Here is a 15,655-nt window from a genome sequence, read left to right as displayed (position 1 = left end):
AATCTCTCTTTCAAAAATCTCTATTTGCCCTCATTTTCTAAAACGTTCTTCTTAAACCGAGGCTAGAGGCTCGATGGTTGAGTTTTATGTCATAAAACTCATAGTTTGTAAACAAAAACATATTCTATTTTCAATAAAGCTATTATTGTTGTTTATTCAGTAAAGATTGTTATTGAATAAAGTGAAATTTACGATCATTAATCTAAATCCAATAAACTAAGAACACTCTGGCTATAGTATGATTACTTGAACTATTTGTAGAGACATAAGAGTTGATCAAGTTCAAGTATATAGTCAAAATGATCTTTAGTATAAGGATAAGACTGAGTACCTTATTCTGGGGACACTATGAATGCGGCCCACTTTTGTATATGATATAAACAATGTGATCACTAAAATTGTATATGTGGAGACATGTGAGTGGGGGCGTCCTATGCAATGAGTATTGCATAAGATCGGACCATGAAGAAAATCACTCTCACTTTATAATGTCGTTTACTGTTGAGACTGATTTTCTTTTCATTCGATGACCTAGGTAACTCGATCTTAATCCTAAGCTAACCATGAACTCCTGTTTATTCGAAATTATCCTTAGATTTGCATGGGTGAGAATGGCTCAAGTTCGCCGACTCAATAGGCCTCCCATTTCAGGAGTAAGACTGGGTATATGGCTGGGGACGTGGGGTGCAAGATGGACTCACTCCTGTTGGATCGGTATGGCAACCCTAGAGGGGGGGTGAATAGGGTTTTAATGATTCATAAATTATAAAATAACAAATTTAGAACATATTTTTCTTAATTTTCTCCCCCTTTGTAATCATCAAAATGAACAATTGAAAGAGAATGCATTTAATAATGACATAATGGCTCCCCCTAAAAACATGCATTCAAAAATTATAAAATTCAAGATATATCACAACGAATAATACCAAGCTCAAGCCTATTTTTGCAAAAAATTTCTTCATTCAATGGCTTGGTGAAAATATCGGCCAGTTGATTATTAGAGTTTACAAAATCAAGAATAATATGTCCATTTTGCACATGCTCTCTAATAAAATGATGTCTAATGTCAATATGTTTAGTTCTAGAATGATGAATAGGATTTTTAGTTAAATTAATAGCACTTGTATTATCACAAAATATAGGCACACTATGAAACTTTAATCCAAAATCACAAAGAGTTTGTTTCATCCAAAGAATTTGAGCACAGCAACTAGCAACCGCAATATATTCCGCTTCGGTAGTAGATAAGGCAACCGAATTTTGCTTTTTACTAAACCAAGAAACTAAGGAACTACCAAGAAATTGACAAGTTCCACTAGTACTTTTACGATCAAGTAAGCTTCCGGCAAAATCTGCATCAGAATATCCTACCAATTTAAATTCAACATTTCTAGGATACCACAATCCTAGATCAATAGTTCCAAGCAAATATTTAAATATTCTCTTAACGGCATGTAAATGAGATTCCTTAGGACAAGATTGAAATCTAGCACAAAGACATACACTAAACATAATATCGAGTCTACTAGCGGTCAAGTAAAGTAAAGATCCAATCATACCTCGATAAGCTTTAATATCCACACTTTTACCTTTTTCATCCTTGTCAAGCTTAGTGGATGTGCTCATGGGAGTTCTTGCAATCTTACCTCCATTGAACTTGAATCTTTTGAGCAAATCTTTAGTGTATTTCTCTTGATTGATGACGATACCATTCTTGAGTTGTTTGATTTGAAGTCCAAGAAAGAAACTGAGTTCTCCCATCATACTCATCTCAAACTCACTATGCATACATTTAGAAAATTCTTCACATAAAGAAGGATTAGTAGAATCAAATATGATATCATCCACATATATTTGCACTAATAGCATATCGTTTTCTTTAATCTTAATAAAGAGTGTAGTGTCGAGTTTGCCCATTTTAAAATCATTCCCAATAAGAAAATTACTAAGTCTATCATACCAAGCTCTTGGAGCTTGTTTTAAGCCATAAAGAGCCTTTTTCAACTTATAGACATGATGAGGAAATTCTACATTTTCAAATCCGGGAGGTTGTTCTACATAAACTTCCTCCATAATATAACCATTCAAAAATGCACTTTTCACATCCATTTGATATAATACAAAATTTTTGTAAGAAGCAAAAGCAAGTAACATTCTAATAGCTTCTAATCTAGCAACGGGTGCAAAAGTTTCTTCATAATCTATGCCTTCCTCTTGACAATAACCTTGAGCTACAAGCCTAGCTTTATTTCTAATGATATTCCCATTTTCATCCATTTTATTTCTAAAAACCCATTTGGTTCCAATAATAGAAGTATTAGATGGCCTATGGACTAATTCCCAAACTTTGTTCCTTTCAAATTGATTTAGCTCTTCTTGCATGGCTAAAATCCAAAACTCATCATTTTCGGCATCCTTAAGACTTTTTGGTTCAATTTGAGAAACAAAAGCAAGATTATTAAATAAATTAATAGAAGAGCGAGTTTTCACACCTTGTTCGAGATCACCAAGAATCAAGTCCTTGGGATGAGACAAGGCATACCTCCATTCTTTTGGCATTGATGAAGAACCTTCTTCCTTTAAGCTCATCTCTTCTTTACTCGTAACAATTTCTTTGCCGTTGTCACTAACGAGTAAATCTCCAAAATTTCTTTCTAAATCATCACTACAAATAGACTCATTAGAAATATTATTGCAAGATTCATCAAATACCACATGCATAGATTCTTCAATAACTAAAGTTCTCTTATTGAAAATTCTATAAGCTTTACTAGTAGATGAATAGCCAAGAAAAATACCAATATCCGTTTTTGAATCAAACTTTCCAAGCTTTTCTTTGTTGTTCAAAATAAAACATTTACAACCAAAAACTTTGAAATACCCAACATTTGGAATTTTGTTATGCCAGAGTTCATAAGGAGTTTTATTTAATGAAGGTCTAATTAAAACTCTATTTAAAATATAACAAGCGGTATTAACGGCTTCCGCCCAAAAATATTTAGGTAAATCATACTCATTTAACATTGATCTAGCAAATTCTTGTAAAGTACGATTTTTCCTTTCAACCACACCGTTTTGTTGAGGAGTCCTTGGAGAGGAGAAGTCATGAGAAAAACCATTATCTTCACAAAATTTTTCAAAGGCAACACTGTTAAATTCTCCCCCATGGTCACTCCTAATTTTAGTAATTAAAAACCCTTTTTCATTTTGAACTCTTTTTACAAAACTAGCAAATCTTTTCAAAACATCATTCTTATGTTTTATCATCAAAACCCAAGTAAATCTTGAAAAATCATCCACTATCACAAAAGCATAATAATTTCCTCCATAACTAGCTATTTTAGAAGGGCCAAATAAGTCTATATGGAGTAGTTGAAGAGGTCTAGTAGTAGAAATCATATTTTTAGATTTGAAAGAAGACTTAGTTTGCTTACCCATTTGACAAGCGTCACAAATTTTATCTTTTTCAAATTTAAGTTGAGGGAGACCTCTCACTAATGAATTTTTTGAAATATTTGAAATCAAGTACATACTAGCATGTCCTAGTCTTCTATGCCATAGCCAAGAGTTATCAAGCAAAACCGAAAGACATTTATCATTTGTAGGACAATCATTCAAATCAATAGTATACACATTATCGTCTCTATTTCCTACAAACAAAACTTTTCTATCACTAGCATTTTCAATTATGCAATTATTCTTATCAAATACAACTCTAAAACCTTTATCACATAATTGACTAATGCTAAGTAAGTCATGCTTTAAACCATCAACTAACAATACATTTTTAATGAGAGTACAAGAGTCATTACCTATAGTACCCTTACCAATTATTTTACCCTTCTTGTTATCACCAAAGGTTACTAAGCCACCATCCTTCTTGGAAAGATTGACAAACTTGGATGGATTACCCGTCATGTGTCTTGAGCAACCACTATCCAAGTACCACTTATTTTTCTTGGAGGCTTTCAAACAAACCTAAAAACAAAGATATTCAAAATTGACCTTTTGGTACCCATACTTGTTTGGGTCCTAGAAAGTTAGTATTCACAAATTTAGGAATCCATTTCATATTTGCATTCATATTAAAGACATTGTATTTAGATAAGTAACAAGAATAATCTTTATGTCCAAACTTACCACACGAGAAACAAACGACATTATGCAAGAATTTATTTCTTGGACTAAATTTGTGTATTCTATTTTTATTCGAAAAATTATTTTCTAAAACATTGTTAAACTTTGTATTTTGAGAAACTTTTCTTCCTAAATGAATATTTTGAGAATTTTTCAATTTAAAGCACTTAGGTCTAATATGACCTTCAACACCACAATAATGACATATAGGCACAAATCTAGATTTATCATACTTAGATACAAATTTACATGTGTTAGATTTAGGCAAGATAGGGGATGCTTTAACAAAGATTGTTTTAGAACTTGAAGGTGTAGAACATTCATCAATATAGCCTAATCCTCTTTTATCACCATATGACTTACCTCCTTCAAGTATTTTATCTAATTTTTGAGCACCTATTGTTAACATTTTAATAGATTCCTTAGCCCTACCAAGTTCTTGCAAATTATTTGATTCATTCTCTTTGAGCAATTTAATTAATTTATCTTTTTCACCACAATCATGCTCAAGAGTCTTGACTTTATCAATTAATGCATTTTTCTCATCACAATCAAATACATGCTTTTCACAAGGTACATCAATTTTAACAATATTATGATCCTTCTCCTTCAAGCAAGAAATTTCATTTAGCAAAGACTTATTTTCAATAATTGAAGTCTTATATTTCTTTTTAAGCACAACATACTTTGAACTAAGTTTTTCTAAATCAATTGTCATCTCATCAACAAGTTTAAATAATTCATGATAAGAAAGAGATTCAAGAGTTACCTCATCTTCTTGTTCATCTTCTTGTTCATCCTCTTTGTCACTATGAGCCATGAAGCAAAAATTTGCAACTTCTTCATCACTTCCACTTGCACTTTCATCACTATCATCCCAAGTAGCCTTCATTGCTTTCTTCTTGGATTTCTTAGATGATTTGAGGAGAGGACAATCCGTTCTTATATGACCCGGCTTTTTACATTCATAACATATTACCTCATCGTTTTTGCTCTTTTCACCTTTTGACTCTTTTTGATTTGTGAAATGTTTTTTTAATTGTTTCTTCCTTTTAATAAAATTTTTATACTTACGTGTGAAGTAGGCGACATCATCTTCATCAAGGACGTCCTCATCTTCAGAGTCAACTTTGATGGATTTTAGGGCTATACTTTTCTTCTTTTTGGATTCTTCTTCCATGTGCCCGTTCATGGTAATCTCATGTGTCATGAGAGAACCAATGAGTTCATCCAAAGGAAGCTTTGTGAGATCCTTTGCTTCTTGAATCGCCGTCACTTTTGCCTCCCAACTTTTAGGCAGAGACCTAAGAATTTTTCTTACATTTTCGGAGGTAGAATATACTTTTCCAAGATTTTTCAAAGCATTTAAAATATTAGTAAATCTAGTAAACATATCACCAATAGGTTCATTTTCCTCCATTTTAAATAGTTCATAATTATGAACTAACATGCTAATTTTTGTTTCTTTAACTTGATTGGTTCCCTCATGAGTTACTTCAAGAGTTTTCCAAATTTCATATGCCGAAGAACACATACATACTCTATTAAATTCATCATTACTTAAGGCACAATACAGACAATTGATAGCACTAGCATTCAAAGAACATTTTTTCATATCATGCTCATCAAATTCATTTTCTAATTTAGGCACCTCAATATTATTAACAATTTTTATTGGAATGTAAGGACCATTACTAACATTTAACCACAATTGATAATCAACGGATTGCAAATAAATTTTCATCCTAGCTTTCCAACATGTATAATTTGTTCCATCAAAATAAGGTGGCCTAGAAGTTGATTGTCCTTCACTAAAACCATTTTTAACACGTAGGTTTGCCATAAGCTCGAACAATAAAGTTTAGATAAAAAATCTATAGGAGCAACCTGCTCTGATACCAATTGTTGGATCGGTATGGCAACCCTAGAGGGGGGGTGAATAGGGTTTTAACGATAAAAGTGTTTAAACTTGATTAATTTTTCTAATGATAAAACTTTTTACAAATAAGTAGAAGATGATAATTACTAAAGCAAAATAATTCAAGTCAAAACAATAATCAAGTAGAACATGCAATAAACATAATAATAATCTTGAAATTAAATAGGAAAGAGTTAGAGAAAATGACACCGTAGTTTTATAGTGGTTCGGTCAAACTCGACCTACTCCACTCCCCAAGCGCCTCTTGGGAATTTGAATAAAGAACTTTTCCGACTCTTTCCACGGATCAGAGCCAAACCGGTACACCGCTCTTTTTACGAGTTCAAGAGCAAACTCAATCCTTTCAACGACGCAGGATCAAACCGATACAAGTATTTGAGTTTGATAATAACACACCACAACTCTCTCAAAGAGTAGATTTACAATTTGGGATACTGACAACTATTTCCTCACAATATAATAATAATCCCTCTCAAGAATAAGATGAAAAGAAATAAACTTGTAAGCTTGGAGAGAGCAATAAACAATGGAGACTTTGAACAAATGAGGATTGAAGAATGTATGTAAGTTGTATATATTAAAAATGTGGGGAAGATGAGTTTATATAGAGGAGAAAAGTGGCAAAATGTAGGATTGAATATTGACCATTGGATTGTGTTAGGAATAATGGAAGGTGGAGATTAAAAGTAATTAAGTAAGAAAATTTTCTAAATTCATTTATTTCAAAATTTTAATATAATAGTAATATAATATAATAATAATAAAAAGTTATGTGAGTAACGGTAAAGTGTAATTCAAAATTTATTATAAATATAATAATATAATAATAATAAAAATGATGTGAGTAACTACCAAAATTTTAAAATATAATAATATAATAATATAATATAGTAATAATAAAATTCGATGTGAGTAACGGTTATATTCAAATTTATATTTGTAAAAATAATTTTATTTAGAAATGTAATAATAAGAAAAACTCCACCATGTGTTACTCTTCCAATATTATAAATGTCATACTTTGATATATTTTGATTTGTCCATCATTTTGATTTTGTTGCCACATCATCACGTCGGGTATGTTGTCTCGACTCTAATTTCTTCGTTTTAGCTCTGATTTGAGTAATTGAAAAGTTGTTGTAATTGTTATTCCCGACCTTATACTGTGGACAGTTCAAAAAAACTGAAAATAGTTAATAATTAAAAGTAGGTTTGTTATCATCAAAACATCAATAATTAATTCATTGAAATTAATTAATGTGAGATCAAGGGCCAATAAGCCAACAACTCCTACCCACTTTTAGGGATAGAAGAAAGGTAGTTCCCTTAAGTACTGACTCCAGGTCTTGAATAAGGGCCTCCACCCTCTCATTGGCCTGAGAGGGATCCAGTTTACTGGTTGGACCACAAACCAATTATTCATTAGAGGATCAGTGAGACATAAGAAACAATAAGTAACTTCAGGGGTAAAACGGTAAATTGACCCAGCTCTAGTTACGAACAACCTGTGAAGGATCGACTTACTAATCATGGTTACATCAAATGGACAGAAATATATCTATAGTGAGGGGAGTGCAACTACTAGGCTATACTGGAATGTCCCAGTAGTTAACGAATGTTGGTTAACAAGGTTAATGAGTTTAACCGGTTATTCTTGGATCGTTGGAGCCCATGATCTATAGGTCCATTAGGTCCCTCTGCTATCTCATATCGGACTAAACCATAGAACAGTGTGACGAGTGAGTTCGAAGTGTTCGAATTCAAATTAGGGAGAATGCGCTACATATATACGATATATTTAACCGCATTTTTGTTTTATTTACGAATTAAACAAAAATAGAGAATATGAGATATTTAAATTAGATTTAAATATCTTAATCAAATATGTGTCAGAATTAATTGAGATTGACATTTGAATTAATATTAAATATTAATTAAATATTTTAATTAATCATTTAATATTACTTTAATTTGAAATTAATAATTCAAATGGGTTGTTGAATCAAAATGAAGAAAGTCAAAATGTTGACTTCATTTAATGAAAAAATCCATATTAGTGGAATTTTCAGGTGTCAAAATTTGGTTTAACCGAACTTGCATGCTTGCCAATAAACCCCACAAATTTGACTGGAATTTTGAGTGTCAAAATTTGGTTAACTCAAGCATGCTTGCCACATAATCCCAAACATTTGAGTGGAATTTTGGGTGTCCAAATTTGGTGATCTCAAATTTGCATGAACATGCGAACATGACTATAAATAGAGTGATCATAATACATGAAAGATCTTCTTCTTGTTGAAAAACCTTTTTCTCACAAACACTCTCTTCATATATACAAAATCCCTCCCAATTTTAAGTCACTCATCGGATTCCACAATCCCGTTCTAAGGCCGGAGGATAGTGGAGAAGACACTAGTGGTGGTTCGAAACCGGTTCGTGAGGAAAAATGAATTTGAACTACAAAAGGTTAGTATTCAAACTCATTAAGTTTTAATACTTATGAACATGCTAGTTATTTACTATAATTGATGTTCTAAAAGTGCCTAAGATCCAAATTGCTTTCCCATGTGTTATATTAACACCTCCAGAGCATACGTCGCTTGGCCGTAGGCGACGTAAGAATGAATTGGCTTAGCTCACTTGTTGTTGGAAAGTGAGTGCCGCACAATCGCAAGTCTGTTGCCATCAAAAGTGCGATTGTGACACGTGGGTCCCTAGGCGGTTCACACACTCTTGGACCCATCATGTCGAACTAGTTGTCCGTATCGACATCCAGAGGTCAGCAAATCTTGAGTGTCATGAGAGACATGATCATCATCATCATCATAGTATGTGCGTCCGTACTCATCATATAAATGGAGAAGTATTTGGATGTATATGAACACACAAAGTGCATGAGGTCTCTATTGTTTTGTTCTTTAAATCATCTTTATGACACAACTCTATACATTGTTCATACATTACTCTAAGTAACATGCATTTATTGGCCTTCATATATTTTTCATCATTAACATTAACTAGGGTTGTGTGTTTAAAAACTCGTCTTCATAATGTATCGTGATGTTTAATACATGCACATCATCTTAATATGAAATATCATAATATTAAGTCATTTCATCATCACATGTCTCACACTGTCTTGTTATCATGCATCATCATCATCATCCTCATGTCCCATCATGTACATCATCACATTATCATATAACATCATCATATAACGTCATCACATCATCATATAACATCATCACATCATCATATAACGTAATTGCATCATCATATAACATCATCACATCATCATATAACATAAAGCACAAAGGGTACGTGCAAGGGCCATTGGACATGTGTCATCATACATGACAAGTCTTCTGACCAAGCTGATAGTAAGACTACTTACTTGATTGGCCTTAGCCAAAGTGTTGGGATTTATGCCCTAAAGCCTCGTAATTAATTATTTAGTTTTTAACAATAATTTATATTATTTCATTTGTAATTTAATTGTTATCCATTATATGAAAATCCAAGGTTATTAATGTAATCTTGAATAGTATGTGGTTGACATACAAGAGTATCGTGTTCAAGTAATAACCTAAAGAGTCTATAGTATATTGATAAAGTTGAGTGTCTTATCCTGGTAACACTATTGATACGACCCACTTTGTAATCGTTACAAATGTTTTGATCCAAATCATTCATGTGGAGACATGTAAGTGGGGGTATCCTATACAATGAGTTTGTATAAAAACTAGACCAAGAAATATTTAATCTCTCTTTAGAAATCCGTTAATTGAGAAGATTAATATTTCATATGATGATCATATGCGACTCGATCTTAATCCTGAGTGAGTTATGAACTTCTGCCTGTAAGGGCTTGTCCTTTAATTTACGTGGGTGAGAATGACTCTTTTAGCCGATTCAATATGCCTACTATTTTAGGAACTTGACCCAAATAGGGAGTTGGGAACATAATATCATGAGATGGAATTCACTCATTTCATATAAGAGAAGTAGATGAGTTGTTCTCTTAAGTACTGATTTCGGGACTTGAACAATGGGGCCCCACCCTCTCATTGGCTCGAGAGGGACTTGGTTTATGATTGGATCATAGACAAATTGTTCATTAGAAAATCAGTTGTACTTAAGGTGAAAGAGTTAATTATAGGCATAAAACAAACTTTTGACCAAACTGTAATTATGAACAACTCGTGAAGGATCGACTTGCTTGTAATGATTATATCGATGGACATAACTTGTCCTACAGTACATAAGAGTGGAACTCTATGTTTTGGAGTGACCTATAGTTAATGAATGAAAATTGATTAATTAAAAAGTTTAATTAATTAATTTTATATCATTAGAGCTTATAATTTTATAGGTCCATAAGGTCCCCTCCCTAGCTTATAGTAACGCTAAAAGGTTCAATTTATTTGAAAGAAAATTTAAAGTGTTCAAATTAATATTTAATATATTAGATATATTAAATAAATAGAAAAATATATTTAATTTGAAATGTCAAATTAATATTTAATATATTAGATATATTAAATAAATAGAGAAAATATATTTAATTTGAAATGTCAAATTAATATTTAATATATTAGATATATTAAATAAATAGAGAAAATATATTTAATTTGAAGGTTTAAATTAATATTTAATATATTAGATATGTTAAATATAAATGGAAAAATATATTAATTTGAAGGGTTCAAATTAATATTAAATATATTAGATATATTAAAGGAAAAATATATTTATTATATTTGATACAATTAAATATTAAATGAATTAATATATTTTGATACATTAAATAAAAATATATTTGAAATTTGAATGAGATTCAAATTAATTAAATATGTATTAGAATATATTATAATATCTATAATTTATATAAGATATTATGTCCTAATATATTAAATGTACAAATATATTATTTGACAAAGATTCTCCAAGAGTCCCTATAAATAGGAATTTCGGGTTGAGTCAAACACACATCAATCTCTCCCACTTTCTCTCGAGAATGAGATTACATCACTAGAAAATTTTCGAAACTCTTCTTCTCCGATCCCTTTGGGATTTTCTTTCAAGAGGCTCTCACAAACCTTGACCTTGTGTTCGAGTCATACTAAAGGAAGATCTTGTGGAATGTTGAAGAACTTCTGCATGGTTGGAATACTTCGAGGAGTCTTGCAACCTAGGGTTTCTACAAAGGTAGAGTTCTTACTCTTCTCTTTATTGCTTTGTTTTAATTCTTAATAAAAATCAAAACGGTTCCAATGCTTCTGTCACGTGGATAAAGAGTTCATTCCCTTCACAAAGTTCTATCAAGCTCCAAATTTGCTTGCTTACATCATTTGAATTCATTATCACTTATACCAAGGTTTCGCCTATTTTGAATATAAACGTAATTTCATGTTTTCATTGTTTCTTGAGATATTATGTTAGCCGTTTATGACCATTCTCTCCAAATAAATCGTATGTTAGCCGTTTGAACACAGGTGGATGCGGTATTTGAGGGAGGCGTGGTGAGAGGCTAGAGGTGGAAATCAATTTTTTTAGGTAGTTACATCAAATACCTCTAAAAAAATGTTTAATCTAGAAATAACTCAGATTCTCGTTCTAAGAGTTACTTGTTAAATCTTGGAGCACAATTAATGAAAAATTCTTAACCAGTATACCCTAAATCTATATGAGTCATAAACATTTCTTTGCATACATAAAACTTTTACAAGCATCTTGTCACTTGGTATTTAATAAAAACCTTAATTTCTTATAAAGTGTCTTGAGGGGTAGTATCCTACTTTTCCTCTTGATTTATTTTACAAAGTTGTCCTAATTTCTTATGATCTTTCATACTTACTCTTATATCATAAATGAGTCTCATTTGAATTTTCGCAGTATTTTGAGTTTTGTAAGGTCTTGAAAAATCTTAAAATTATCATGGGTATTTTGATCATTTATTACCCCAAATTTTGATTTAAATCCTTAACATATTCCAATGGCCTTGTAACTATATATAATTCCTTTAACCATGACATAAGACTACTCATCAATTTTCATAACATTTAGAGGTCACTTTGGCCATAAGCCAATGGAACAGAATTATAGGGGCATTTTACCTACCCATGGTTTAGCCCTTTTATCATACTCTAATGGTCACCAAATTCCGTACATAACCCTATAATATCATATTGAGACTTTTCCTAAAACTTCATGAGCAACAAAATTTATTTAGTAGGTTTGTGGCTCAGACTCTCCATTGAAATCAATATTCAATATTCATGTAGACACTAAGGTTAGAAAACCTTCCATATACTTTAACTTAACCTTAATTTCAACTTTCTAACTTTTTTTCAATCGGACTTGTTTTCCTTTCATTAATTAGATTAATAGTTTAATTAGCTTTATGCATTACATTGTCTTTGGAGTAAAATTCTCTAATATTGCTAAAGGTTTACTAATTGATCTCTTTGTTCATATGAGGATCTCCTTTTAACAACTTTCTTATAACCATACCAAAAAGGCACTACAATTTTTTTCATACGGATACTTTAATTTCAAATTTACATATTATAGTGACAAAATTTCCTTTCAACACTACTACTTATCTATAGCAAAGTATAAGATATTGTCGTCTATCAAGCTTCCTTGGTCTTTTTCATTTGAAACTACTTACTCCATAGTATACGTTGGTACACTCCTTTCTATCTTTATGGTCATAACATTGCTCATTTTAACCATGTTCGAGACATCTAACCAAAACATTTGGTCTTCCTTAACAAAATCATTTTTATGCATTTTTATGCTGAGTTCAAGGCTAAGGAATGGAATGATTTTTATCAAAGGATAGGTCTCCCATGATTGTTTGTGTATGCATTTCCTAATCGTAATAGTAAGGTCACTTACTGAGTATTTTAACGCATTAGTCTTATTTTTTCAAATAAGGGTAAGGTGTCCCTACACGATTGACGGCTTGCAATGACGTTTAGAAAACCAAGTTAGGGGAGTTATATGCACGTGTTTTCCTTTGGAGTAGGCGTAGATGAATGCAATAAGTGAATATTAAAAAGCTTACATTTAATAATTAATCACTCCTCTTTCTTTGTCTCTTAATCTCACTCAACACATTGTAGGATAACATAAATGCTGCCATTTCCCAACAACGCCCACCACTTCACTTACCTTGTGAAACACAGGCATGGAGGAGCCAGTCGTTTCCCCCTCTTCCTCCTCTCTCCACCACCGCCTCCAATTCCTCCTCCACACACAGCCACTCCCCTGGGCCTACGCCATCTTCTGGCAGACCACCACCGACCACAATGGTGCTGTTTTCCTCTCATGGCGCGAAGGCCACTTCCAGCCCTCCCCTATGTCCACTTCCTCCTCCTCCCCTGAAGGCTCCCACAGCCCCCCTCTCCTCCCCGACGCCCCCCTCGACCTCGAGTGGTTCTACATGATGTCCTTAACCCAATCCTTCGCCCCCGCCGACGGCCTACCTGGAAGATCCTTCTGCTCCGGCGCGGCTGTCTGGCTCACCGGCCCGGACGAGCTCGAGCGGTACGACTGCCAAAGAGCCAAGGAGGCCAAATCCCACGGCATCCAAACCCTCCTCTGCGTCCCAATCCCTTACGGCGTCCTCGAACTCGCATCCCCACAGATAATCCCCGAGGATTGGGGCTTAGTCCAACAGGTGAAATCCGTGTTGGACTCTGACATATCCAATTTCACAAACAGCAGCAGCCCACTTCCGTTCTTGGACCAAGACATCAATTTGGAGGAGATTGGGTTCATGAGCGAAGCCCCAGAGGAGGAAGTGGGAAGGCCCGACAGAGGGAAATCGAGAAGAACAGAGTCCGCAGGGGAATTGGAGCTGTCGGATTCCGACAGCCCAGTGGGGAAAGCGGCGGGAAAAAGAAGAGGGAGGAAACGAGGTCGGAAGGAGAACGCGACGAACCACGTGGAAGCAGAACGGCAGAGGAGGGAGAAACTAAACAAGCGATTCTACGCGCTCCGGTCGGTAGTGCCGAACGTGTCGAGAATGGACAAGGCGTCGTTGCTGTGGGACGCAGTATCTTACATAAACGCACTAAAGGGGAAGGTGGAGGAGATGGAATTGGAGGTGAGGAAGTTGAAGAAAGGGGGAGGGGAGGGGGTGGAGAAACAGAGCACCACGACGTCGGAGGAGGAGGAACAAGGGAAGGGCAGCACTCTGTTCGACGTGGAGGTAAAAAGGATGGGAGGAGGGGACGCAATGGTGCGAGTTGAGTCCCATAATCAAAACTGCCCTTCCGCCACATTGATGGGGGCATTACGAGATCTGGAAGTTCACATTCACCACGCCAACATCACCAATGTAAACGATTTGATGCTCCAAGATGTTTTGATTAAGCTTCCCCATGGTTTCTCCACCGATGAAGCCTTCAAAGCAGCTCTTTTATCTAAATTACACTAAATCCTTCTCCTTCCCATCATCCTATGCATATCTATCTATCTATCTCTTCGATTCTGCCTCATTCTTCTTACTCATTTTACACAGAAATAAGTTCTCTTCTTTTCTGTGTTTTTTTTTTTTTTTAAAATTATGTTTGTATATTTTGAGAGAAAATTAAATGTCAACTTTTACAACATTATATTTAGCACGTGCCACCTCAACTTTCTTCAAATTTTAATTTAGTATTAAATTTTACTACAACTTTTATTCTTGTCTTACTCAGCATGGTGATTGGATATCTTTTCCAGATGTCTTGCCTTTCCATGAAAAAAAAAAAAAACATACAGCTCCACTATTTTAAGAAATACTCCGGAGTCAAGGAATGCAAATACATGCCCTTCATGATTTAGGAACCTATCATTTAAAAATCATCGTAGGGGTTGCTTCTAATTCGAAAAAAAATTGGATGTGTAGTACTTTTCTGCACACAACTCACACGTACGAGTGTGGATCCCCAGGCAGTTCGCACTCTCTAGACCCATCATAGTTGAGCTAGCTGTCTGTAGCAACGTTTGGAAGTCAGTAAACTCTTGAGTGTCATATGAGGCATGATCATCATCATCATCATAGCGTATACATTCATACTCATCATCATCAATAGGGAAATATACCGATGTATACGAACACACAAAATGCATGAAGGCCCTATAGTTTTCATCTTTAAATCATCTTCGTAACACAACCATATACACTGTTCATATATTATTCTAAGCAACATGTAGGTGTTGGTTTTCATACGCTCATAATCATTAACTTCATTTAGAGTTGTGTCTTTAGAAAAATGAATCGTCGTCACAATGCATCATGGCATTCAATACACGCACGTCATCTTGATATGAAAACACGTCATGTTTAATCCATCTCATCATTATACAATCTTACGTCATCATATTAACATACATCAACACTATTATGTCGTCATCATCATGTTCATCATCATAACATTACACATCATCATTATCATTATCAAATAACATTATCATAACATCACACATCATCATCATTGTCATTACATCATCACATAATATCATACATCATTATTACAATTTAGTCAGCGCATCATAACATATAAAGCATACATCATCACT

At 33.7% G+C, this 15,655-nt stretch overlaps 1 protein-coding gene across 1 annotated transcript; it reads left to right on the top strand.

Moving 5' to 3' along the window:
- The first annotated feature begins 13,239 nt into the window (after positions 1 to 13,239).
- LOC111499267 (transcription factor MYC2-like) lies at positions 13,240 to 14,625 on the top strand. The gene has a single exon (XM_023150816.1). The coding sequence runs from the start codon at positions 13,275 to 13,277 to the stop codon at positions 14,526 to 14,528; it is 1,254 nt and encodes a 417-aa protein (XP_023006584.1). The 5' UTR covers positions 13,240 to 13,274; the 3' UTR covers positions 14,529 to 14,625.
- Positions 14,626 to 15,655: the final 1,030 nt, after the last annotated feature.

This window comes from Cucurbita maxima, unplaced genomic scaffold (genome assembly GCF_002738345.1).
Source record: "Cucurbita maxima cultivar Rimu unplaced genomic scaffold, Cmax_1.0 Cma_Scf00026, whole genome shotgun sequence".
In the NCBI taxonomy this organism is placed as follows: Eukaryota; Viridiplantae; Streptophyta; class Magnoliopsida; order Cucurbitales; family Cucurbitaceae; genus Cucurbita; species Cucurbita maxima.
Note: the sequence above shows the minus strand (reverse complement) of the source record. Positions and strands in the feature narration are given on the sequence as shown.

What these genes read in the sequence shown, in the direction of transcription:
- LOC111499267 (XM_023150816.1), top strand. Translation starts at nt 13,275, where the DNA reads ATGGAGGAGCCAGTCGTTTCCCCCTCTTCCTCCTCTCTCCACCACCGC.